The sequence below is a fragment of the Ceratotherium simum genome, chromosome 20, assembly GCF_057802395.1.
Source record: "Ceratotherium simum simum isolate JZ-2026a chromosome 20, ASM5780239v1, whole genome shotgun sequence".
In the NCBI taxonomy this organism is placed as follows: domain Eukaryota; kingdom Metazoa; phylum Chordata; class Mammalia; order Perissodactyla; family Rhinocerotidae; genus Ceratotherium; species Ceratotherium simum.
In genome coordinates this window covers 21,023,168-21,048,007 of record NC_141919.1, presented here as the reverse complement: position 1 = coordinate 21,048,007, position 24,840 = coordinate 21,023,168, and the positions used below count along the sequence as shown (strand labels likewise).

At 41.5% G+C, this 24,840-nt stretch overlaps 1 protein-coding gene across 1 annotated transcript in view; it reads left to right on the top strand.

Annotated features, from left to right (window-relative positions):
- The window catches only part of ENTREP1 (endosomal transmembrane epsin interactor 1), a 60,407-nt gene that overhangs the window by 27,711 nt on the left and 7,856 nt on the right, over positions 1-24,840 (top strand). Inside the window, exons 3-8 of the mRNA XM_014795448.2 lie at positions 7,804-7,914; positions 15,348-15,476; positions 16,966-17,073; positions 17,182-17,315; positions 23,925-24,054; positions 24,224-24,299. Of these exons, the coding sequence (XP_014650934.1) occupies positions 7,804-7,914; positions 15,348-15,476; positions 16,966-17,073; positions 17,182-17,315; positions 23,925-24,054; positions 24,224-24,299 (688 nt within the window). The remainder of the gene's footprint in view (positions 1-7,803; positions 7,915-15,347; positions 15,477-16,965; positions 17,074-17,181; positions 17,316-23,924; positions 24,055-24,223; positions 24,300-24,840) is intronic.

Here is a 24,840-nt window from a genome sequence, read left to right as displayed (position 1 = left end):
GTTCTCTTGGGATCTAAGGATTAAAGGCACACAGGCCGACCAAGTCACTGCCTGTGTGAGCTCCCGAAACACGAAACACGTTTAAAGCAGCAAGAGGCTGGGCTTTGTGAGTGGTTGTGATTTATTATGTTTTGTTGGTTGCCATGGTGCTGGGTAGTCAATCAAAACATTCATTTTGCTAAACTAGTTCAGAAGAGTTTTAGTTTCGTGTCTTGTCTTGAGTTTTTTTTTTCCAGCGCCATTCTGTTGTGTTTGGATAACTTTGCTCATGATTCTACATCTTTGTATTAAAGTGCTTCCCCAAACTGAATTAAAATTTTAAAGGTTAAGAGTCAAATAAATGGTTACATTAACTATCATGGGTCCTATGACAATCGTCTTATTAACCAGTGACTGATCAGTAGTTTGGAGCTTGGACTTCGTGTCTCGGCGAACATAAATGTTAGAATGTTGGTTGGATTCCCAGCCAGATCACACAGACGTTCTTGTTTCAATGGGATAATGTAACCTGAATTGTAAGGGCTGCGTGCTTTGTTCTTCCACCCGTTCACCAACCACCCCCACTCCTCCTTCCTTCAACAGTGGCACAGGAATCCCAACCCTTCCCATCTTCTTTCCCCAGGAAGTAGTAATGAATCCTGACCTAGAGCAATGGTGGTAGCCATTTTCCTGCAAGTAGTGACGGTAAATCTGGTGTTTGCCTGTCAGGCCCTGTCCGTATATATTCCAAAGTATTAGTAAGAATGCATGATACCTCCATGTAGTGTTTATCATAAAGAATCGATTTTGTTTCATTTGTTCATTGATTGATTGATGGATTCATTCATTCATTCAGTATTATTTAAATATTAATTATTTAATAGTAATTTTATTATTAAAACCACCTACGTTTTTGGGTCCTTGGTTCAGATTTTGTGCCCCACTGGAGAAAAGGGTATTTTGTTTTTCATTTATTTTGAGCAGTATCAAAAGGCTCATGTGGGAAAAAAAAAAAGGCATAGCAATTAAATGAGAACCAGTGATATTTTCTTGGGAAATTAAAAGATGAATGAGTGTGAAAGAAAAGGATTCTGAAGCAGTATTAGTATTTTTTAAGTTAAAAGTTTTTGAGAAGTTTCTCCTAATGAGCTTTTGATGTTTTAAATAGAAAAAAATACACACACACACAAATTCACTAGTCCCATTCATGGGAGGGCTCTACCCTCATGACCTAATCATCTCCCAAAGGCCCTACCTCCTAATACCATCACTTTGGGGGTTAGGATTTCAACATAGGAATTTTGGGGGGACATAAACATTCAGATTATAACATGGAGTTTTATTCCATTTATGAGTATACTATAATTTGTTCATCCATTCTCCTATTCTTGGGCATGTGGGTTGTTTCCAGGTTTTGACTGTTATGAACCGTTTGCTATGAACATTCTTGTATGTGTCTTTTTGTGGGCATGTGCATTAATTTGTCTTGAGTATAGATCTAAAAGTGAATTGTTGAGTCATAGGATGTTTAACTTTATTAGAAACTGCCAATAGTTTTCCATATTGGCCGTACCGTTTTCTAATTGCTTCTTAGACTCTCGATCACTCCTATTTTTAGCCTCCCTTTCATTTCCAGAGGTACCTGCTGCCATCCCTTTGTGAACATTTGGAGATTCTGAGGAGTAATCCTGTTGAGTTCTGGCTTTCCTCATTGCTGTTGTAGGTTTTCTCAGGACCACTGAGTCAATTCACACTTGCCCATCAGCTCTCTTGCTTCTAAAATTTTGTTACTGTTTTCCTATTCTCTCTGTTTTTATGGATTTCTGCATTTAAAATTTTCCCTTTACTGCCATTTTAATGGGTTTTCAGGAATTAGTAGAATTAAATGCTTGTGTTCAGTTCACCATTTAAAACCTATTCATTTTTCAACTACTCTACCTTCACACAATGACTGGAACTATTGATTCATTTAAACATACATAGTGGAGTTTCAGTTGTGTCTTGAGCTTGGAACAGTAGGGTAGTGAGAAGCAAAATAGAAGTCCTTATGCAATAGGGCAAGGTCAACCTATTTAGAGAGTGAAATCTTGTATCAAAAAAGACACTCAGCAATACCAAGCTGTGATAGGCATAATTATTTAATGATGTTATGTGATGGGGATTCTGAGGGACTTTTAGCAGGTAGGAATAGGCAAATTGAAAGAGATGTTGCTTCTTGATATCCTCAGGTTCCCCAAACATTCTTTCCTTGGGACGCTTACTTGAGACCTGGAGAGAACCTGGGGCACAATTGCAAGAGATCGGAGATGAGGTGAATTCCAAATACTGAATTGAAAAACATAATACCTTTTGCATCAAGCCACCTGGTATATAAGTAGCATAAAATACTCGTGATTCAAATTAGTAACAATAAAACCAAAAGCACAAAACGCTTAACTCATGTGGCCAGTCCTTGTGAGAGGACCAGCTTTTTGGATCTTAGATTCTGCATCTTACCCTTGAATGGATGGGTTTTGCATCCTTCCCTTAAAAGCCAGAGGGTGCAGGGGGGCAAGCCCTCAACTTTTTGGATCCCACTGTCTCTCATGTCTAAAATACAAGTTCAGAAGCACATTTCTCCATCAACTCTGGGCTTTTCTGTTTCTTGAGAGGAAATCCCAATGATGAATTAGCTTCAGTAGGATTCAGGGACTGTATCCCATGGTGTTCACTTCACTGAGCAACTGATGATTAATTTGAAGTGAGAACAATAGGAACCAGGCTTAAAGAGCAGAAAAAATTGAGGTTAAATATAAAGAAAAATTTTATAGAGAAGTTGTTTCAGTCAAGGTCCCAACAGGACACAGATGACACAATAAAATAATAATTTGATAACAGGTTAATAAAGGGCCTGTTCAAAAGGTGTGTGCAGGAGTAGGGAACAGTACAGCTGTTACTATCCCTAGGCCTGATGAGAGAAGAGGGAGCCGTGGCCAGAATCTAGACTCTGTACAGAGGACCCCTTGAGAGGACAGAGGCTTTCCGCTGAGGGACACAGCCAGCCTGAGGCTGCAGAGAAGGAACCAGGAGAATAAGAACCCCACCTTCACTTTCCTCCCTCCCTCAGATCTTCTGCCGGGGCTTCCCATTGGCTGAACTTAACTAGAGACCAGAGAGCAGAGGAGCCCCATTGATATGGTCTTCCCAGGTCAGCCTCCCCGGGAAGAGAGCAGAGTAGTGAAGAGTGGAGAGAGGATCTGGAGGGACAGACAGCAGACATCCCACACGCAAGTGTCAGTGGTCAGCGTGGAGTGAGTTCCTAACCTGGGCTGCAGAAGGAATTCTCTTTGGAGAAGTTTTGGAAAAAATATACCTGCAGATTATTCTTACATTTGGGGTATCCCTTCCAGCTGCCATAAATTCAGGTGTGTCACAAGCCTAAGAGCAAAATGCTGGTACCAGACCTAGTGAAATTCTTTTTGTGACATTCACTTTGTAATAACAAGCTGCTCCCCCCAAAAGGAAATACCTGTTATTTAAAATAATAATACTGTTTGCATGGCATTTTGCAGTTTACAAGGGGACTTTTCATTTACCTCATTTGGTGTGATTTCTCAATAACTTTGTGAGGTAGGTAGGAAGACCTGCTAACAGATGAGAAAGGTGAGTCTCGTAGAGGTTGCCTACGATATCTCGGCAAACGAGTGGGAAAGCCTGAATTGAACCAAGTGTCCTGATTCCAAATTCAGGGGCTTTGCACAAAGAGAAACTCAAATCACCTGCAGTGATTTTTTTAAGGCAAGAATCATCACAATATAAGAAATATAAGAAATTCATCTCCTTTCTAGATATAGCTAAGTGGGCTTTGTGCCTATGATGCTCTTCATTAGTAGCTAATGTTTTGCTGTATTCTATTTGGGAGGATGCCATCTGGTGATGGTTGGGATGAAAACTTGGGTCTTGGAAGTCATACCATTATAACTAGGTTAAAGCCAGAGGGGTCCATTCTGAAGGTCCCTGGAAATCCTAAGATGGTCCCTTATAACTCCAATATTTTGTACCCTTGAATCTGATCCAGCCTCTGAAAGAGGTATACTTGGTATCCTAATAGCTCCCATGTCTGATACATGCCACAGTGGTCTACACTAGAGCAATTCAGGTGACCATTTGGCCAAAGTTTTAATAACAGTAATGAAAAGGCCATATACGGAAATAAATTTGGAGAATAGTACATGGCGGTTTTGTATACAGCCTATGTGCCTTGGCCCAGGTCCTCATTCTAGGGTTTACAGGGCTGCCTTCTGGTGATTTGACTTTGACTTCTCATTGGCAGCCCCTCCGGTGCAGAAGAGAAGCTAAGCCTACCAGGCAGTGAATCCCTGGGGAATTCTCTCCTCTTGTTGTTTGTTGATCTGACATTTTAGAAGTAGCCCCAGTTATTGTATGATCTCATACTCCTGTCTTGGCAGCTGGATTCAGGATTTTCTTTCTTATTTTTTAAAAAATATATGGTAGATATAATTTATATAAATCCCAAACTGTAAGTGTTCAGTTAGCTAAGTTTTGATAGTTGGATACACCCATGTAGCCAATATCCAAAACAAGATATAGAACATTTTTGTCACTCCAGAAAATTCCCTCATGTCTCTTCCCAGTCAGTCCCCTCACTTCACACCTCCCTCCATAAAACAGGCAACCACTCTTCTGATTTCTGTCACCGTGATTATTTGGTCTATTCATGACCTTCATTTAAGTGTAAACATACGGTATCTGGCTTATGTCACTCAACGTAACGTCTTTGAACTTCATGTTGTTGTGCATCAGCATTTTGTTCCTTTTTATTGCTGGAAGCATTCCACTGTTTGAAAATACCACCGTTTGTTTATTTATTCTCCTGTTGTTGGACATTTGAGTTCTTTTCATTTTTGGTCCGATGTGAATAAAGCTGCTGTAAACATTCGTCTGTGTCCTTTGTGGGCAATTGCACTTACATCTCTGGGTCTATTCCTAGGAGTGGAATTGACGGTCGTAGGGTAGGTGTATATTCAGATTTTTTTAAATAAAATTTTATTTTAGAGTAGTTTTAAATTTACAGAAATATTACAAAGGCAGTATGGAGAGGTCCTGTATACCCTATACCCTGTTTCCCCTATTATTGACATCTGACGTTAGTATGGAACGTTTGTCACAATTAATGAACCAATATTGATATACTGCTATCTGCTAAAGTCTGTACTCTTCAGATTTTCTTAGTTTTTACCTAATATCCTTTTCCTATCCATGATCCCATTCTAGGATACCACATTCCATTTAGTTGTCATGTCTCCTTAGGCTTTGCTTGGCTGTGACAGTTTCTTAGACTTTCCTTGTTTTTGGTGACCTGGCCTGTTTTGAGGAGTACTTGTCAGGTATTTTGTAGCACGCACCTCAGTTAGGATTGTCTGATGTTTTTCTCATGATCAGACCAAGGTTATTATGGGTTTTGGGGAGGAAGACCACAGAGTAAAGTGCCATTTTTATCACATCATATCAAAGATACATGCCATCAATATGATTTATTGCTGATGTTAACCTTGGTCACCTGGTGATGTCGTGTTTGTAGGTCTCGCCACTGGAAAGTTACTCCGTCTCCCCTTTCCATACTGTATTCTTTGGAAGGAAGTACTTGTGCAACCCACACTTAAGAGTAGGGAGGTGAGGGCAGAGTATTTCCGTAAATTATTTGGAATTCTTCTGCATGGGAGATGTATATTTAATTTTTAAGAAATTGGCAGTTTTCTTAAGTGGTGGTACCATTTTGTACTTGGACAGACAATGTCTGAGAGTCCACAAGCTCCTCATCCTCACCAGCTTTTGCTGTTGTCAATCTTTACTTTTAACCATTCTAGTTGGTGTCAAGTGGTATCTCATTGTGGTTTTAATTTGCATTCATGATGACTGATGATGTTGAACACCTTTTCATGTGCCTATTGGCCATTTCTGTATGTTCTTTTGTGAAATACCTGTTTGCATCCTTTGCCCAATTTTTTATTTGGGTTGTTTGTCTTTTTGTTATTAAATTGAGGAGTTATTTGTATATTCTGGATAAAGGTTCTTTTTTTTTTTTTTTTTTTTTTTGCTGAGGAAGATTCACCCTGAGCTAACATTTGTTGCCAATCTTCCTCTATTTTGTATGTGGGCTGCTGCCACAGCATGGCCGCTGACGAGTGGTGTAGGTCCACACCCGGGAGCTGAAGCGGAGCATGCCGAACTTAACCACTAGGCCATGGGGGCTGACCCTGGATAAAGGTTCTTTATTCAATATATACATAAAGTATTTTCTCCCGGTCTGTGGCTTGCCTATTAATTTTCTTAATGATGTCTTTTAGTGAGCTGGATTTAAGATTTTAATGAAGAGATTTGGGGAGCGTGCTGGGAGTAATGGACCCTCACCCATTCTATATCTGATGCTGCTAATTTTTAGTTATGAAAATCAGTGGTATGCTGGTGGGCATAAGGATTATAATCATGCTTTCTTTTCAAGGCATCTGATATTGCATTGAAAGGAAATTTCCACAGGGAAGTTCAAGGCTTCCCTATAGTAACAATAATTGTGTTGCTGGGTGTGAAGATTCCAGATATATTAGGTCTCTTTGAGTAGCAACAGCCAGTGCATAGAAGCAGCCCACGTAAGAAGACTGTGTTCTATCCTTTGCCACTTATACATTCTCATTTTCCAAAAAGCTTTGGCATGATCATGAATGACACCGTGTAAGAGGGGGCAGGTGCTATATGTTGCTCAAGTCAAGTCCTAGAGACGCTGAGGAATCCAGCCTGGGAAACAGTAACAGCAGCCACTGCTAGTATTTTCCCAAAGACTTGATGACAGGCTTCATAGTCCTTTAACAAATTAATGAAAAAGGAGAGAAGCAGAGGCCAGGAGAGGAAGAAAGAATTCCTCTTTGGAAAAGGGGCATCATGTGATTATTAAATGTTGAATAATAACATGGTTCTGGGGAGATGCTTCCAAGCTTGACTTGGAATACCAGTAATAAAGAATGAGCGTTCTCTGTTAGGGTTCACGTGTGAAGTCGTTTACCTGCTGGTTCTGACATCTCAGCTGCCTGAAATGATGCTTGGTTCTATACTGACAGTCATTAGCTCCAATCTTTTATATTTGCTTTTATATTTGTAATAAGTTTTGATGTTGATCACAATTATAGTTCTCAAGTTGAAAAGCCTTCATAGTCTCTAAATTGCACTAATACTGAATACTGGCTTCTTAGTTGATTTCTGTCAATTCTTAATTATTTAGGGTAATATTTGTAATTTTTAACTTGAAGAAAAGTGCATGGAAGACCTTTATACACTTATTCTTTAGTACCTAAATTGTTCAGAACTGAAAAAAACCTCCTCTTGATTTTCACTTGTATGCTGTGATTTCTGGCTAATAATGGCTCTGAGCTCCTTGTTTTTCCTGGGTTCCGCTTGTATTCTAGAATTCTCCATTTATCTACTTACCCTTGATCCTGCAGAACTCAGAAAAAATAACAACGGCTCAAGGAGGAAATAGCCATGTCCTAATGTGATGTACAGATAAAAGTTAAAGAAGTCAGAACACCCTGTTCGCAAAGAGGAAAAAATGTAGGGACTTGAAATTATTGAGAAGACTTGAGAGCCAATGGCATTCCTCAGCACAATTTAAAAAATTCTAAAATATGAAAAAAAAGGTTGTACATTAAAAATATGGTTCTGACTTTTTAAAACAAATTTCTTCTAGGATGAGAAGATGAGTTTTTATTGAGACGAAACTCTCTGAATTCAGCTGTCGTCTTTTGCTAACTGCCTGTTTTCTTGCCATTTCAGGTGAACCTCTTCGTGCTGCTCTCTGTGGTGTGTGTCCTCTTAAATTTGGCTGGATTTATCCTAGGCTGCCAAGGGGCGCAGTTTGTGTCCAGCGTGCCCAGGTGTGATCTGGTAAGCAAACATCCTAAAACGTCCTTGTGCGTCTGGGCCGACGCTGGCCTATCTGGCTTTCCTGGGGTGCCAGCACTAGGCAACAGTCCTAAAATGAAACCTGAAGTTGGTGCAAGGAAGCTGCCTAATTCTTGTATTCAGGTTGTCAATGATTTTTTCCAAAGCAGGGACCAGCCAGCATAACCCCAGAACCACAATATTATAATGCATCGTTAGTTAGTGAAAGGATGGATCTGGTGTCCACGATCAATACCTGTTTGCTCTCATCTAAAGAGGAAAAATGGATATTATCTGAGTACAGATCAGCCGTCCTTTATCTGAAACCTTTGGAGGCAGATGTGTTTCAGCATTCAGAGGTTTTCTGATTTGTAGAAAATAAATGTGATGCATATACTATTTATTCAGTAACACCCCAGTGGAGTCTGGGACAGCAGAGTATAATCAACACTTTTGGTTTTCAGAGCTTTTTGGATTTCAGAATTGTGAATAAGAGGCTGTGGATCTGTACCATCTCTGAATTTTTTAAAAAATTGTGGTAATGTACATGGAACATAAAATTTACCATCTTAGCCATTCAGTAGTGTTGAGTACATTCACATTGTTGTGCACTCAATCTCCAGAACTCTTTTCATCTTGCAAAACTGAAACTCTATACATATTAAACAACAACTCCCCATGCCCTCCTCCCCCAGCCCCTGGCAACCCCTGTTCTGCTTTCTGACTCTGAATTTGACTACTCTAGTTACCTGATATAAGTGGAATGGTAGAGTGTGTCTTTTTGTGACTAGCTTGTTTCACTTAGCATAATGTCCTCAACGTGTCCATGTGTGGTAGTGTGTCAGAATTTCCTTCTTTTTTAAGGCTGAATCATATTCTCTTGTATGGATATGACACATTTTGTTTACCCCTTCATCCATCGAAGGACGCTTGGGTATTGTGGCTCTTGTGAATAATGCTTCCATAAAAATAGGTTTACAAATATCTGAGACCTTGCTTTCAATTCTTGGGTATATACCCAATGGCTGGACTGTTTAAAAGGACTTCTCAATAACAAATATCTCCCTTTTCTTTTGCACAAAGCAAAAGAAATGGACTCTTTAGAAGTTATAGTAAAACTCATCTATTTGGAACTTTGTTACAGAGCAGTCTCATCCTTTCAAAACCAGCAGGATGCAAGCAAAGAAGGCTGTCACGTTTTTCGAAACACTGTGATAAAGCCCTTGTGGTGACCTTCCCAAATAGGAAAACTCCCCAGGGACTCACTAAACACCTGTTGCTCTTTCTTAACAATCCTTTACAAGTTTTTTGATTTTTTGATGAAGCCATTCCATTGCTTAATAACGTTAAGTTATGGAATCACAGGCTCACAACCTTTTCTGGTTTTCAAGGCCCTCTGAGATTCACCCTCATCCTGCCCTCTCCCCGCAGCTGCTCACCCTCCCTGTAATTGAGCTCAAGCCTGCGTGTCTTTACCAGGCTCCTGCCCTACTTTCTTATTTCTAACAATGCCGTCTCTCCTCCCAGATTTCCCTCTCCCTTACTTCCCTGCTCATCCAATGATACCAGTCTTTTAAAGCCCCATTCAAAGATTATCTTCTCAGGAAACAGTCCCTGATCCCCAGAGAAGATAATCTTCCAGAATATCCTATCTGTACATCTCTTAGGCATTTATCCTTCTCTTTTTTGGGCCAAAGACATTCGTACACCTGTTTTGTCCCTTCTTCTGGGCTAGGGAAAAATTTTGAACAAAGCTTGGTTTTCCGATTACTAATCCCACAGCAAATTAGAAGGGGCAAAGAGAAGAGACAGGCTGAAAGTGAAAAGTCATAACACATTGCAAGACAATTTGGCAAAATTGTAGCATCTGTTATATGCAAGACACTGTGCTAGAGGCTGCAGTGAGTCGAAAGAAGCGTCACCATTGTTTCTGACCTAGAAGTTTACCACGTAGCAAGAGGAGTAGGATAAGCTGGCAAATGCTTGCTCAGTGTTTGCGGAGGGAATGAATAAATGCCCACATGCAAAGCAAGACTGTGATGGCCATCAGAGTGAGACAGTGCTCAGGGGATGCAAAAGAAGAAGGGCTTGCGTCTGTGGAAATATGGGGACAGGGCACCTGGAGTACAGGTATTTGAGATGGAACTTGAATGATGAGTAAATAAAGTGAGTGAGTAGAAACCAAGAGAGGAGAGGATTCCAAGGGCAGTGGTCAGAAGTTAGCTTAGTGGTTAGATCACTGGTGGCTCTGGAGAAAACAGAAGCTAGATTGCAAGGGGTAAGGGTATATGTAGTTGACTTTCCTGAGAAATTCTGTGGTTCTCTAACCTGGCTACCCATTAGAATCACCTTGGGGAACTTTTTAAAGAATACTCAAACTTGGGCCCCATACCTAGAAATTCTCGGTTGCCCTGGAGTGGGGGCCTGGGCATCAGTATTTTTTAAGCTTTTAAGGGTATTTTTAGTTAAAATCCTTTCCCACCACAAAACCAACCCTGTAATTATTTGTCATTATGTAATTGTAAAAATTTGGACAAGCCATAAAAGTGTAGGACAGAATATAAAAATCATTTGAAAACTCACTGGGATAGCACAGTTAAGAATTTGACTATTTTTTTTGGCATCTGTTATGCATAAAAACACACATAATTTTCCGTCAACGGGACCATATCATAATTGCTGTCTTTCAGTAGGGAGGCTATTTGACTAATGAAGACTTCTTGGGGGAGGAGATGCGCTCCTCTCCTCTTTCTGTCTCCACCCATACATCAGTCACCCCAAATCCATGGTAACAAATCCATGGTAACAAGCTGGGGAGTTTCCATTCATGTTTTCATGCTCATATAATCTTACATAAATCTATGTGGGGTAGGGTTATTCATGATTTATGTTTTCAAAATGGGGTGTTTTGTATCTACTTCTCTGTATATTGTTTTTCTCACTTAAAGATATCGTAGATACAGATCTAACTCCTTTTTTTCCTTTTAAGAGGTTAGTTCTTTTTTGTGTCTGTTGGGTTTGGGTTTTGGCCAATAGAAACAATGCTACTGGAAGAGCATTCTGCGTATCCGCATGGGGCTTTTACCTAATTGGGGTAGGCTTCCAGGACAGGGATTGTTCTTCTGTTTGTCTTATTTATTTATTTATTTTTTGTGAGGAAGATCAGCCCTGAGCTAACATCCATGCCCATTTTGCTTTACTTTACGTGGGACACCGCCACAGCATGACTTGACAAGCGATGCCTTGGTGTGCGCCCGGGATCCGAACCTGTGAACCCTGGGTCGCTGAAGCGGAGTGCGCACACTTAACCCTTGTGCCACCGGGCTGGCCCCTGTTTGTCTTATTTTTTATGACACATTCAACCATTTGATGACTCTATACATTTTTTTTTTAATTGAGGTAAAATTTACAAACAGTGAAAGGCACAGGTCTTAAATGTGCAGTTCATTGAGTTTTGAGCAATGTATACATTCATATTGACAAATCTGTAACTCGTATATGCCCCAAATGAGATCTAGAACATTTTCATCACTCTAGAAAGTTCTTTGGTGTCTCTTTTCAAGCAGTCTCTGCTCTCTCATAGGCAATCACTGTTCCAGTTTCTTTCACCATAGTTTTGTGTTCTTGAACTTCATATAAATGGAGTCATATGGTATGTACCTTTTTGTATCCGGCTTATTTTGCTCAGCATGATGTTTTTGAGATTCACCCATGTTTTTATATTGTATCAGTTATTTGCTCTTTTTTTTTTTTTCTTTCAGAGCAGTATTTCATTGTATAAAAATACCACAGTTTGTTTTACCCATTCTCCTGTTGATGGACATTTGGGTTGTTTCCAGTTTGGGACATTATGAACAAAGCTGTTGTAAAAATTTTTTCGTTTTTCTTGAGTAAATACACAGGCATAGAATTGCTGGGTCATGTGGTAAATGTATGTCTAATTTTGTAAGAAACTAAATGGTTGTCCAGAGTGGCTGGGGAATAAGCATTTTTAATTTAAAGTAGATAGCTACTTCCTTTATTGAAGGGCTTCAACTCACATTTCTACCAGGGACCCTCCAGCAGCAACAAGTGTTGCTCTCTCCTTTATTTTTTGCCAGTCTGATGTGGCTAATGTGAGATCTCATCTTTAATTTGCAGTTCCCTAATTGCTAAAGATAGCATTGCGATTTTTGGAAGCTCCCCAAAACATTCTACTGTGCAGCTCGGGTTGCGAACCACAATATTGGGCGATGCTGAGAGGAAGGAGAGGATCTGACAGCTTCAGGTCATAGTATCAAGGTGAAGGATGGGTGTTTTTCATTTAGGACTGGGGAGACCTGAACAGGTTTGTAGCAGATGGTTAAAGAGATTAAAGAGAAGTTAGAATAAGTTTTCAGAAATATTGGGCAGAGATGGGATTAAGAAGGGAGGTGACGGATCAGCAACAGGGAGAACAAGGAACACAAAATGCACAGTTGCCTAGAATCATTCTGTACAGAGCCTCAGGGCTTCCCTGTATCAGCTGGGCATGGTAATTGATATTCGTTAGTGTTTTCGTAATGATTAAACTTTCAAGTAGTCTTGTTTAAAGGGATTAACCTTCACCCGTCTGGAAAATTTTGCCATCCAGACTGGCTTACCCCAGAGTTTCCAGATAGCTGAGGTTTCTGTATATTTCCATATATTTGGATGTTTTGTGAATAATGCAGCCCACACAGGCCTGGTTTCTTTCTTAACTGAATGCCTTGTATCGAAAATGGACTTCATGTGGGAAGGGAGGACTTTGTAAGATGACACCTAGTATTACCTGAGGGAGGTAGCAGCCTCAGGTAAGATCTTGAGGCTTACACAAGTACAAGAAATAGAAGTCGTGCTGGGGGGCCGGCCCCGTGGCTTAGCGGTTAAGTGCCTCCGCTCCGCTACTGGCGGCCCAGTTCGGATCCCGGTTCGGAACCCCGGGCGCGCACCGACGTACCGCTTGTCCAGCCATGCTGAGGCTTCGTCCCACATACAGCAACTAGAAGGATGTGCAACTATGACATACAACTATCTACTGGGTCTTTGGGGAGAAAAAGGGAAAAAAAGGAGGAGGAATGGTAATAGATGTTAGCTCAGGGCCGGTCTTCCTCAGCAAAAAGAGGAGGATGGGCATGGATGTTAGCTCAGGGCTGATCTACCTCACAAAAGAAAAGAAAAGAAAAAGAAGTTGTGCTGTGTCATGGTGAGGAAAGTGAGTCTGGTTCCTGTCTGCAGATTAGAGGGCCTTGTGTCCGTGAGCAGAATGGAGGCTGATATATCATCTCCATCAGCTGCTCATTCTCCTAAATAGTGCTGTTAGTATTAAAACAGGAAATTCTCAGCTGGAGACTTTACAGGAGGAAGCCCATTGAGAGTAATATTTACCTGCTGGATTTAGCCCAGTGTAAGGACAATTATTAATTATGGAAGAGGGGCCAAGAGAACACCATTGATCCCTCAGAGGGAAGAAGGGTTCCCACCTGCCTAGACCCTGCCTAGAGAGATCCTGTCTGAATGGCCACAGTGGTTTTTCTTTAGAAGGCAAGAATCTAGTGTGGCTGTTAGCAGCAGGATGGATCTTCAAATGTGAGACGATCGAAGAAAAATTAAAATACAAACAGCCTTGTGCCTTTGTGTATGGGAGGTTGTGGATCTGGGTGTGGGGACATAGCTGAGATCACAACCTCCTTGGACAAACCAGGACAGGACAGAAATCAAGTGGGAATGAACTGATAGATTATGGAGTCCCTCGAGGTAACTCCAGCTGTAATTCTTGGTGTCATATGCAGAATTTATATCAAAATCTTGGCATCAATCTTTGATATAATAATGCATCCCTTTCAATGTGGTTTAAGGACAAGGAATAAAAAATATTACAGAATCCATGGCGTTCTGGAAAAGGCAAAACTAATCTATGTGGGAAAAAATCAAAACGGTGGTTGCCTCTAGGAGGGGGCGGGCAGGGATTGATGGGAAGGGGCATGAGAGAATTTCCTTGTGTGATGGTAATGTTCTGGATGCTGATAAGGGTTTGGGTTACACAGGTGTATGCGTTGCTCAAAATTCCTTGAGTGGTATGCTTAAGATTTGTGTATGTAAATTTTTGTGTGCGTGTATGTAAATTTCACCTCAAAAGAAAGAGAAATACAGACCAAAAAATGTTGTGTAATCAGTAGTGGAATTTTTTCCCTTAGCTTCCTAGTCAACTTGTATTATAAGGAACTAAGTTTTCTCGTAATTTGGAAGAATACCATGAAATTTATTACTATGACTAGAGGGTAAGAATCTTAATTCAATAAGGAAAAAAAACTTTTTTTTCCTGTTTAGTAACTAAAACATTGTAGATGTTCAGTCATTCTTAAAGATTCCTGAAAAATTTTGCAGCTAGTGAAGTCAGAGCTGCCTGATTAATTTAACAAGTATGAAAAAGGTGTGGCCTTCCCTTTTAGCCAAAATAGAATAGCCAACTTCAACAGCTAAAGGAGCAGAACAGGTAAGAATGAGCCTCTGCCCCCCAGTGATGGGTCTCATTAGCCAAAATTAGGTGTTACATACATTACATGAATCACAACCTGATTTAAGGGAAACTTGGAAAAGTGACCAAAAGTTTGCAAAACATCTCACTAAAAATATATGAGATTACTCATCAGTGATTTTATCACTTCAAATAAAGAAAACATTGAAGATGTGAACTGAGAGATCTCTTTAAGCCTACATGGTTTAGGGCTATTGTTCCCCAAATATACCCTTTGCTTCTTACAGGCAGGGGGTAGACTGAACTCCTCGCTCTCTTGGAGTTCAGTGGGGCTATATGCTTTGCTTTGTCCGTGAAGTGTGAGCTAAAGTGATGAGTGTCATTTCCAAGAGAAAGATTTAAGGTAGGGTTACCAGATTTAGCAAATAAAAATACAGGACACTCAATTAAATTTGAATTTCAAATAAACCGCTAATAGTTTTTGTGTTTTTTTTACTATAAATATGTCTCATGCAATATTTGGGACATAATTATACTAAAAAAATGATCCTTATTTATCTGAATTCAAATTTAACTGGGCATCCTGCATTTTATCTGGCAACCCTACTTTAAGTGCCACTGTGCGGTTCATCCTGTGCTCTCCATCTCTCGGCGTAGTGATCATCAGTCCTGAGACGGTGGATGCTCCATCAACTTCATCCCTAATGGAGTCTGATGAGCAGAGCCCCCTGCTGACCTGCAGTGGCCATGTAGCATATTCAAGTAATAACCTTGGTTGGTCAAGCCTCTGAAATTTTAGGGCGCGTTGTTACCACAGCATAGCCTAGCCTGTCCTGACTGATACAGACACTGCCTGACACTGAACCCTGACGTATCTCATTCTGTAGGATTGGTGCTGCATGGTGTAGCCTGTGTATTTTTCTTAATAATTAAATCATTATTCTGCCTTTTCCCCCTTAAGGTGGACTTAGGTGAAGGCAAGATTTGCTTCTGCTGTGAAGAATTCCAACCAGCCAAATGCACAGACAAAGAAAATGCCTTGAAACTCTTTCCAGTTCAGCCCTGTAACGCTGTTCACCTTCTACTTAAGGTACCTCGAATGGATTCCACCCCCCACCAATAAATACACCATAGAGCTCCCACAGAAGGCAAAGTTACCTGAAATATTCCTACTCTGTTACCTCCCTCCAACAATTACGCTGTTGAAAGTAGATATGAGTGACCCCTCATTAGTGACCCAGGGACAGAATTGAGTGCAGAGAGAACCACAGATTATTGTGTGTCTCTTAAATTGTGTATGGATGGCTTTCTTTGTGTTCAAGAACTATAAGATAGTAAAAAAATGTAAAGGAGCCTAAATATATATATGTATGTATGTAGTACATCTATATTTATATACATACGTATGCATCCATACACACATATGATGTAGCTACACATATGTAATGTAGCCTTAGCAACACCTTTAAATTGCACGCCCATTTGTCATTGCTCTGATGCTCCTTTGTTGGCCTAAGTGAGTCCTGTGGGCTGTTGCATGCTGCTGTTCTGTGACACACAGACTAAGGAGACACACTGGCCAGAAAACACAAGAGAAATTCAAGCACATCACCTCTTATTTAATGGGCAGCGCTGTAATAAGTGAAAGAGGTTAAAAACAAATGACCTCAGTTGAAGAGAAATGCAAAATGTGCCTTTATTAGGGAATTGGATAAAAACTGTGTCCTGACTGAAGGCCCATTAGCCCAGTGAGTAACAGGATCAGTTGGTGAACCTTGAGGTATTCGCTTTTGGGTAGTCCACCACTGACGGCCCTCTTTAGATCTTTGTTTGGGGTTTATTTTTTTGGGGGGAGGAGGAATCTCTAAGCAAAGAGAGAGAAGCTGCCGCTTCTCTGGGTTATGTAGGCTGTAAAAATGGCCTTCTTTCTTTGGCTTCTGGGTGTTTGGTAGCTGAGTCACTCACAAACTTTCTGAGCCAGGAGTTAGCTTGAGGAAAGCCCCGCTAAGGAGCCAGGACTGCGGCAACAGAACCGTTTGGAATTGCCTTTGCTGCTATTTTGAGACTGTGTTTAGAGGAGAGAAGCCCTGTTTCCACTCGGCCGGTCTGCCCCCTTCGTTGTCCTTGTTGGGTGCCCAGGGCTGCTGTCAATTGCTCCCGAAATAGAATCGGTGGCCACAAATTAAGCAGCATGCTGTCCTGGTGGGAGGCTGTGGGAGAGGGGAGGCTGGGGATGCCAGCTTCAGAAGAGAAAATCATTGCTCTCCTGGAAGGAATGTTTCCAGACAGTACTCTGATGCAAAAAGAAATATTGTAATATCAGATCTTTCTGTCACGGGAAGCTTCTAAGATAAGTTTTTAAAATTAATAAGTACACACTATTGTATGAGTCATAATAATAACCAGCATTTATTTCCACGCTTACCGTGAGCCAAACATCATCTAAATCCTTTACATGCATTTTTCTCATGAGAATTGTCTTACTGGGACAGTATAATTATTATTTTAAAAAGTTTTTGTATTGCATTGTGGTCATCAGCTTTGAAGTACTCAGTGGCGTCACTGTGTCCTTGTTCCAGAAAGTCCTTTTCGCCCTGTGTGCCTTGAATGCCCTAACCACCACCGTCTGCTTGGTGGCAGCCGCCCTTCGCTACCTCCAGATATTTGCAGCCAGAAGATCCTGCGTGGTAAGTCCTCCCGCTGAGTGCGCCCACGACGTTTTTGTGTAATCCACTGCTTTTCTCCCCGAGCTTCACAGTGAAGACTGTTGACTGACCAAGGTGCTGTTTGATTAGGATGAATCCCAGATTTCTGCCGGAGAAGTGGAAGAGTGTGGACGGATCCCAGACCCCGATGACTTCGTGCCCCCAGTGCCGCCCCCTTCCTATTTCGCCACGTTTTACTCGTGCACACCCCGGATGAACCGCAGGTATCCTTCCTCAGCCCCCCACCAGCCGGGTTCTGAAGACTGAAAGGTTTCCGGAACCCCCAGCCCAAGCTCTGACTGCTCTCCGAAATCTACACAGATTGTGTTATTTTTTAGGATTTTCTATTTTCTCTTCCCCCGCCCTGCCTCTTTTTTTTTTTTTGTCTGATAAACGGCATGAAACCAAAGAAAAGTCAAACCTTGACCTAAGGATATACTTTTTCAATTTCAATTAGCTTCTTAGGAAAACCGACACCCAGTGAGATAACAGCTGTAATTTGACATGATTGAGAGCTGCCGTTGCCCTGGAAACGCACTCAGGCCAAATCGATGTTCATTCTGACACCATCAGCGGTCCCCAAATCGTGAAATTCTTCCCAGCCATTAAAAAAAGATTAATTATTAATGACATCTCCCTGGATGAGAAAAAATAGACACCATGCTTATTTTCCTTTTCAAATTCTAGCTCAAAATTTGATCACCTGTTTCTTAAATCTCAGGAATTATTATTTGTAGAATGAAATGCCGCATGTGTTCGTCTTGTTCTTAGCACTGCTAGAATTGTCTCTCTCTAAAGAACGACTGACTTCATGTATTCATTCAACAAACATTTAATCAATCCTCTGCTCCTTACTAGTCACTGTGCAGGGTTATTGAAATTCAAAATGAGTTAGACTGCCCTCCTCCCTCTATCAAGGAGCTCACAGTCAAGGTCATTAAAAATAAGTGTTGGAAGGATCATCAATAGTACTCAGAAGAGAGATTTTGAGTGCACAGAGGAAGGCCACCTAACCTAGAATGGTGAATGGGCTGCAGAGAGCTTGAAAGAAGAGTTGGCCAGTCAGGGTGGGCTTCCTGGACGAAGTGATCTTAAGCTGCATTTAAAGGATAAGCAAATCTATATTTAAGCTTCCAAAAGAAAATCTCTGAATTCTACAGAAAGACTAGTGTCTTTAGCTTGATATTGAGAGGGCCAGGAATTTCTACTTTTTTTTATTTATTGAGGTCATATTGGCTAATAACATTGCGTAGATTTCAGGTAGGAATTTCTGCTTTTTCATCCCTGAAGTACACGTGGACAGTTGTCAGACAAATTTGGTGCCAGGCTTGGGGATACTGGAAATCCATTTTCTAATGCTCAGGGCAGCCGTAAGTGACTTTGAAACAGGCCACCAGTGGGAGCTACCATGCAGATGCTTTTCGAGTTCTTTTCACTGGGTTATCTCCTGACGTGTCCCTCAGAGTCACACCTACATCCCAGCTCCATTCCCTCCCCTGCCCATCTGCCTAGGCAGAGGTAGAGGTGAGCACAAAGCCAGAGGGGACGTGAGCTGGGTGGACAGATGGCCAGGGGTGGACAGCTCATCCTCCCTGTTGTCCAGGGCTTGGTGTACTGGAATTTCAAAGCTTCAGGGGCCAGGGCAGCTTCCCTAGTCTCTTAGGAAATGAGCCAAGAATTATAGGGGCCGGAGAGACACAGCAACAGAACACATATTCCTTGGGCACCATAGGACACGTTTGCTAAAACCTTAGCCCAATCTCAGGCTGTCTGCAGAGGACACATTGGAGGATAGTAAAAATGCCTGTTATTTCATGGTTGGGAAAAGACATGCCCTCTTCAAGAAGAATTCCTTGGCTTTCTGAGGTTGTGGGTGAGCGCTTGGTTGACCTAAGAGGAGGCAACAGACGGATTTAATTTCCTGCAGTGGCAGAAAGGGAAAGTGACTCATGTGAGTTTCGGAGTCTCGAGGTACAGCAGCGTGTCCTATAGATGCGCACCCACTGCCCCCCAGTCGAGCTGTCCTTCTCTCTTTCCTTTATTTTCTCTGCTCCTTCATAATAAGGCTGATCATTGTGGGCATTTCCACTCTTTGAGGATCTGAGTGCATCCCTGGCTTTGTCCCTCTGAGTCCTGAGATAGCCCCTGGCCAAATCCAGGTTGGAAGAAGACAGGCAAGCTTTCCCATATAGAACTTTCCAGAAAGAACATGGGGGAGAGCGTTAAAGCAAAACACCCTTATGAGAAAGAAGACACTGCTCAGCCTAAAATATATACCTAGAGCCCTAGATCATATCTCCAATGGGCAAACACCCTCATTTTCTGAAATTCTACCAATATCAGAGTGCAGCCCACTTTCCTTTTTGAAATGGCTAAATTTATTCACCTTTATATACAAATTCTATCGAAGATATTTTTAAATTTGATAGACTTTGCTAGATTCTCAGTATAAATCAACTTTAAAGACACTAGCTGTTTAACCCCAATTGGTAATTTTCTTTCTCGTAAGCAGGCAGGCAAGAATATTAACGAATGTGTGCGTTAACATTTCCACAACCAGTTACGTTAAGAGTTTTCACACCATAGAGCCTCGCCGTTTCCAGTAAGGTATTCTGACCTCTCAGAAGAGGTCTATTTATTTAACTTCTATAAATACAACCACTTTGTGCATTGGTATCTGCTTGAGAAAGGGCTTCTCAAGTTACTGCCATAAACAGAGGCCAGATTGCGGTCAAGGCTTCTGTCCAAAGATGAGTTATCTACTGGTGAATCGATTTGTAAGTATAGGAGGGGGCTCTGCACCCCGTCTCCACTACTCCAGGGAGTCCCCCGTTCTCAGAAATTGGCTTGAGCCAGGAATCAAAAAGGAGAGTTTCCCCCTATTTCATGAATGTGGACCTGGTTGTACTACAGGGATGTCACCTGTTAGAGAACACTGAAGTGTGAGGAGGTGGGAGCCAGGTTGACATGGGCATTTCTTAAAGGTACAGACAGCAAAACCCACCCATTTCCTTTCCTAACGAGCTTCAAAACCCAAAGTCAAGTGGAACCAGGTTATGCTCGGGGTTGACGCAGTGCTCAGCTGTTGGGCGGGGTGCCTCTGCCTCGCTGCCCCCTCCACGGGCAACAACCCTACCCCCATGTGCCTGGTGAAAAGGCACAGCTTTTCCAGTGCACAGAGGAAGATCGTTCTTTGGTCAAGGGCACATTAGTTGTTGCGTCAGCCTCAGATGAGTTCTCAAGGCCTATTTGTAGCATCCAAGCAGAACAGATTTTGCATGATCTGTTTGGGTTGCTTACTCATCTTCAGTGCTCGTGAGCATGAACCAGTGAATGTTTTGTGGAGACTTTGGGAGGAACTTGAAAGAGCCAGGCTCTCGAGTCTCTTAAAAGGGTGACCCTGGGCAGATCTCTTACCATTTCTGAGCCTCAGTTTCCTCATTCACTTGTGTTGTCACATGGCTGCTGAGAAGATTTTTAAGAAAGAATGGGCATAAAAAATCTTTCTAAAAATAAAAGCTTATACTGTGCTCTACCATTGTTAGATGCATGGTTTAAAATGTCCTTGGTATGTGTCTTACCACACATATGTCTCTTAAGAAATATTTAGCCCTCAGTCTTAACCCTACTGTATCAGGCAGCAGTTTTCTAGACACCCATTCTTAGTAAAAATCTGATTGCCTTTCTAGATGTGACAGGGTTTTAGTTTCAGCTGCAACGGTCCGTTTCCTTTTGCAGTGGTCTCGGTCCTGGCTGTGCATTGGAATCTCCTGGGAGCACTGACAACATACCTGGGCAATGAGAGCAGAATTTCTAGAGGTGAGGCCTGGGCCATCCATAGTTTCAAAACGCTCCCAGGTGATTCTACTCTATAGCTAGGGTTGAGACCCATAAGGGATCAGGAAAAAAAAAACCTGCCAGGAGATAGCAGACCCCTTTTCCTCCATGGATCCTTATTTACCAAAAAGAGGTAAAATAAGGAAAAACTACTTAATAGGAAAGGAACTTTCCTTCTGCATCAACTCTAGCAGCTTCTTCCATCAAAATGAGGCTTTTCTGGTTATTTTAATAAGCACCATAGAAACCATTCATTTTGCAGCTAATTTAGATAAACTCCCCCCCCCCCCCCAGTTTTCCTTCTTGAAGAGAGTCTGTAGTAGTTTAGGATCTAAAATGGAAGCCCGTTCCTCTGAACTCTTGGCCCTAAGCAAACCCTCTCTTCTCTGTGAACATATAGGTAGTCACTGGGTTGGGAATATGAAACAAAGACCACCAGAGCTAACAAGCAAACAGGCAAAGGTGGTGGTCTGAATTTTCCAGGCGGGGGCACAGCAGAGAAGAAATGCACAGTGAATTGGCTGAGGGGGAAAAGTCAAGGGTTTGGAAGTGCTAGACAGATGGCTCATGGGGTTATGCTAATTAAGGATTGAAGACTGGCCCTCTGGAGAGGACGGAAGGAGTCCATAGGTCTCATTGAGTAAGACAAGTCGCCTTGTTCATTGGCTGGGAAAGAGCCTTCACTTAGGTCCAGGAAGAGTCTGGATGCCTGGAGTCACTTGGCATTTCTAGTCTTTAAACAGCTTTGGTGGGAATGGAGAGTTGACCTGAAACCTGTGGGCTAGTCCTGCTGTAAGGGGAGAATGTGCCCATCATGGTAACTGTCCCAGGACCCCCCCAGTCCCCTCAGGGAGGGACCCATGCGGGTGCCTCTCTTCACACGTGTTGTGTGTTATGTGCTGAGCCTGGGCACATCCCCGCCCTGGGCGTCAACACGTAACCTTCTCCCTTCCCGTTCAGGTCAAGCAGAGGTTGAGAGTCTTGTTTCTGAGCAAAGATTAAAGAAGAAAGGGGAGAGCTTTCTCATTTTTTCATTCAGGCTACAGAAGTCTCATTCTTCTAAAATCCCAGAATTCCAGAAGTTTTATCGTTAGGAAGAAAGAACATCACATCTTTTTCAACTTTTTTCCTCCACCAATTGCATTTTTGTAAATGGGCACAAGGAATAAAATCAAACAACTGTGAATCCATAGAGCACCTTCCTGAAACAGGCAGTCCCCTGCCTGCAGCTGGCCCTAGAATCTGTCTTTTCATCAGTCTCATTTGGTTTATGTCCATTTCTGCATTTCAAGAACAGGCGTTAATGGGCCGGCTCTGTGGCTTGGTGGTTAAGTGCGCGCGCTCTGATGCTGGCGGCCCGGGTTCGGATCCCGGGAGCGCCCGGAGGCACCACTTCTCCGTCCAACGCGAGGCCGAGTCCCGCGTACAGCAACTAGAAGGATGTGAACCTATGACATACAACTGTCTACTGGGGCTTTGGGGGGAAAAAGCTGAATAAATAAAATCTTTAAAAAAAAAAAAAAAAAGAACAGGCGTTAAACTTCTGCTATCGTCTCTTTTATTCGTTCTCCAATACTCCATGGCCTGAGTATAGGTTTTTTGGTCTTCTGTGTATTTTTTTTAATTGAGATATAATTGACACATAACATTATTATTAGTTGCAGGTGTACAACATAATGATTCAATATTTGTATGTATTTCAAAATGGTCACCACAGTAAGTCTAGTTAACATCCATCACCACACATAGTTACATTTTTTTTTCTAGTGATGAGAACTTTTTAGATCTACTCTTAGCAACTTTCAAATATACAATACAGTATTATTAACTATAATCACCATGCTGTACATTATATCCCCAGGACTCATTTATTTTATAACTAGAAGTTTTGTCAAAAGGTACAAGCTTCCATGCATTTTTAACTATTATTTTAAAGTTTAGGTTCTTTATTATATAGATTATTTTAGTGTGTGTGTGTAATTTTCTATGAACACTGGCAGAAAATCTTGGGGGTTTTTTGTTTTTGTTTTTTGCTGTCAAGCGTCCCTCACCCACAGGACAAAAACCGCAGTGCCTCATGGAGCAACCGCTCCATCCGTGTTTGCTGAACGACCACCTTTAGGAAGAGTCACTGGGATTACAGTATAGTATAGTACATGTAATATATAATATATAATAATACATAGTTATATAATATATAATAATATATGATAATACATAATATGATAATTATATAATATATTTTAATAATTAATAATAATATAATATGTAATATATTATAGTATGTAGTATACTCACTTAGGATTCTGCCTGCAGTGTGCTGCTTTGCCTCTGAGCTATGATATTTACTTTTTTTGAAAAATTAGTTCATCCTTTCAAATATTTATTTAACAAATAGTGAGTTTCTACCATGAAGCAGACATTAGTAAGGAAACCCAGGCAAGAAACTTTTGTCAGGTACTAACGTAAGAAATAATTGAGTTTCCCTGAGTCACTAGTTTTGTTTTTTTCTTTAATTGAGGTGAAATTCATGTAATGTGAAATTAACCATTTGAAAGTGTACAGTTCAGTGGCATTTGGTATATTCACAGTATGGTGCAACCATCACCTCTATCTAGTTCTGAAGCATTTCATCACCTCCAAGGAGACCCCGTCCCCAGCAGTCACTCCACAGTCTCCCTTCCCCCGGCCCCTAACAACCACTTATCTGCTTTCTGTCTCTGTGGATTATTGTTTGCTTTTTGACTAGCGGATTTAAAAAGAATGATGGTATTGCATTTTATACGTTGTCATTTGCCTAAGGAATTCTAGGTGCTCCATCAAAGAGCAGCTTAGATTGTTTTCCCTCTCCTGGACCGGGAGACTGTGAGGGGTGAGTGGTCTTCCCCGCCATCAGTGGGTAACCCTGTAGAGGCAAAGGCCAGCATGCAGGGGCCTCTACGGTCAGATGGCCAGTCTGTAGAACGTGCTTCCTGATGCCAAGGTGCTTTTCCTAGGATGGTTGGTCCTGATGTTATTCCACTGCCGCACATCTACGGAGCACGAATCAAAGGCGTGGAAGTGTTCTGTCCTCTGGACCCCCCGCCTCCCTATGAAGCTGTGGTGAGCCAGACAGACCAGGAGCAGGTACTGTCCGTAGAGTTTCTCTTTGGTATGTTGACCACAAGTAGGAAAAGCAGCATGTCACACAGAAGAAGGGGGAGACGGTGCCCTGCAGATCTTTTTAAATTCACTGGAGTCCAAATGGGGTTTGAATTGACTATCACAAATATCCCTCTTTTGTCCTGTGCTGCAGGGGTCTTCATTCCAACTAGAAGGATCAGAAGCTGGCAGCAGCCTGTTGGAACCGATCTGCACACCAGTCACTCAAGGTAATAAATACATTATCGCTGCCCAAACTCATGATCTAGTAGATTAAAACAAAATAAAATAATGATCTGCATGATATTTTGTTGGGGGTCAGATATCTTGAAGGAAATGGTTCAAGCTACATCCTGCTTTCCAGGTGTAAAAATACTACCAACTCTTAGGGCTTACAAATGGGAGATAATATGTGAACACAAATAAAGATGTCCGTAGAATCTATTACGAATAACCAGACTATGCTTTGGGATCTCTGAAATGGATTACAGAGTTTAATTTGGCATTCCTGCGTTTTCCAATCTAAGATTTTCTTTCTCCTGTTAAAATAAGATGAGCTCTTTTGGAGGGAAAAAAAGAGTTTCATTTATTGCAGGGTGATTTGCTGTGAGATTGTGCTGTCATTTATAACCTAGGCCCCAGGTCATGCTGCCTTAACATGTAGTGAATTCCCATTTTCAGTCCTGCATTAAATGCTGGGGTCAGTTTACATTGATCCTTGTAAATTAAGGGAAGCTTGTTACAGCTTTCTCTCTTTGGAGAGGTTTTAAA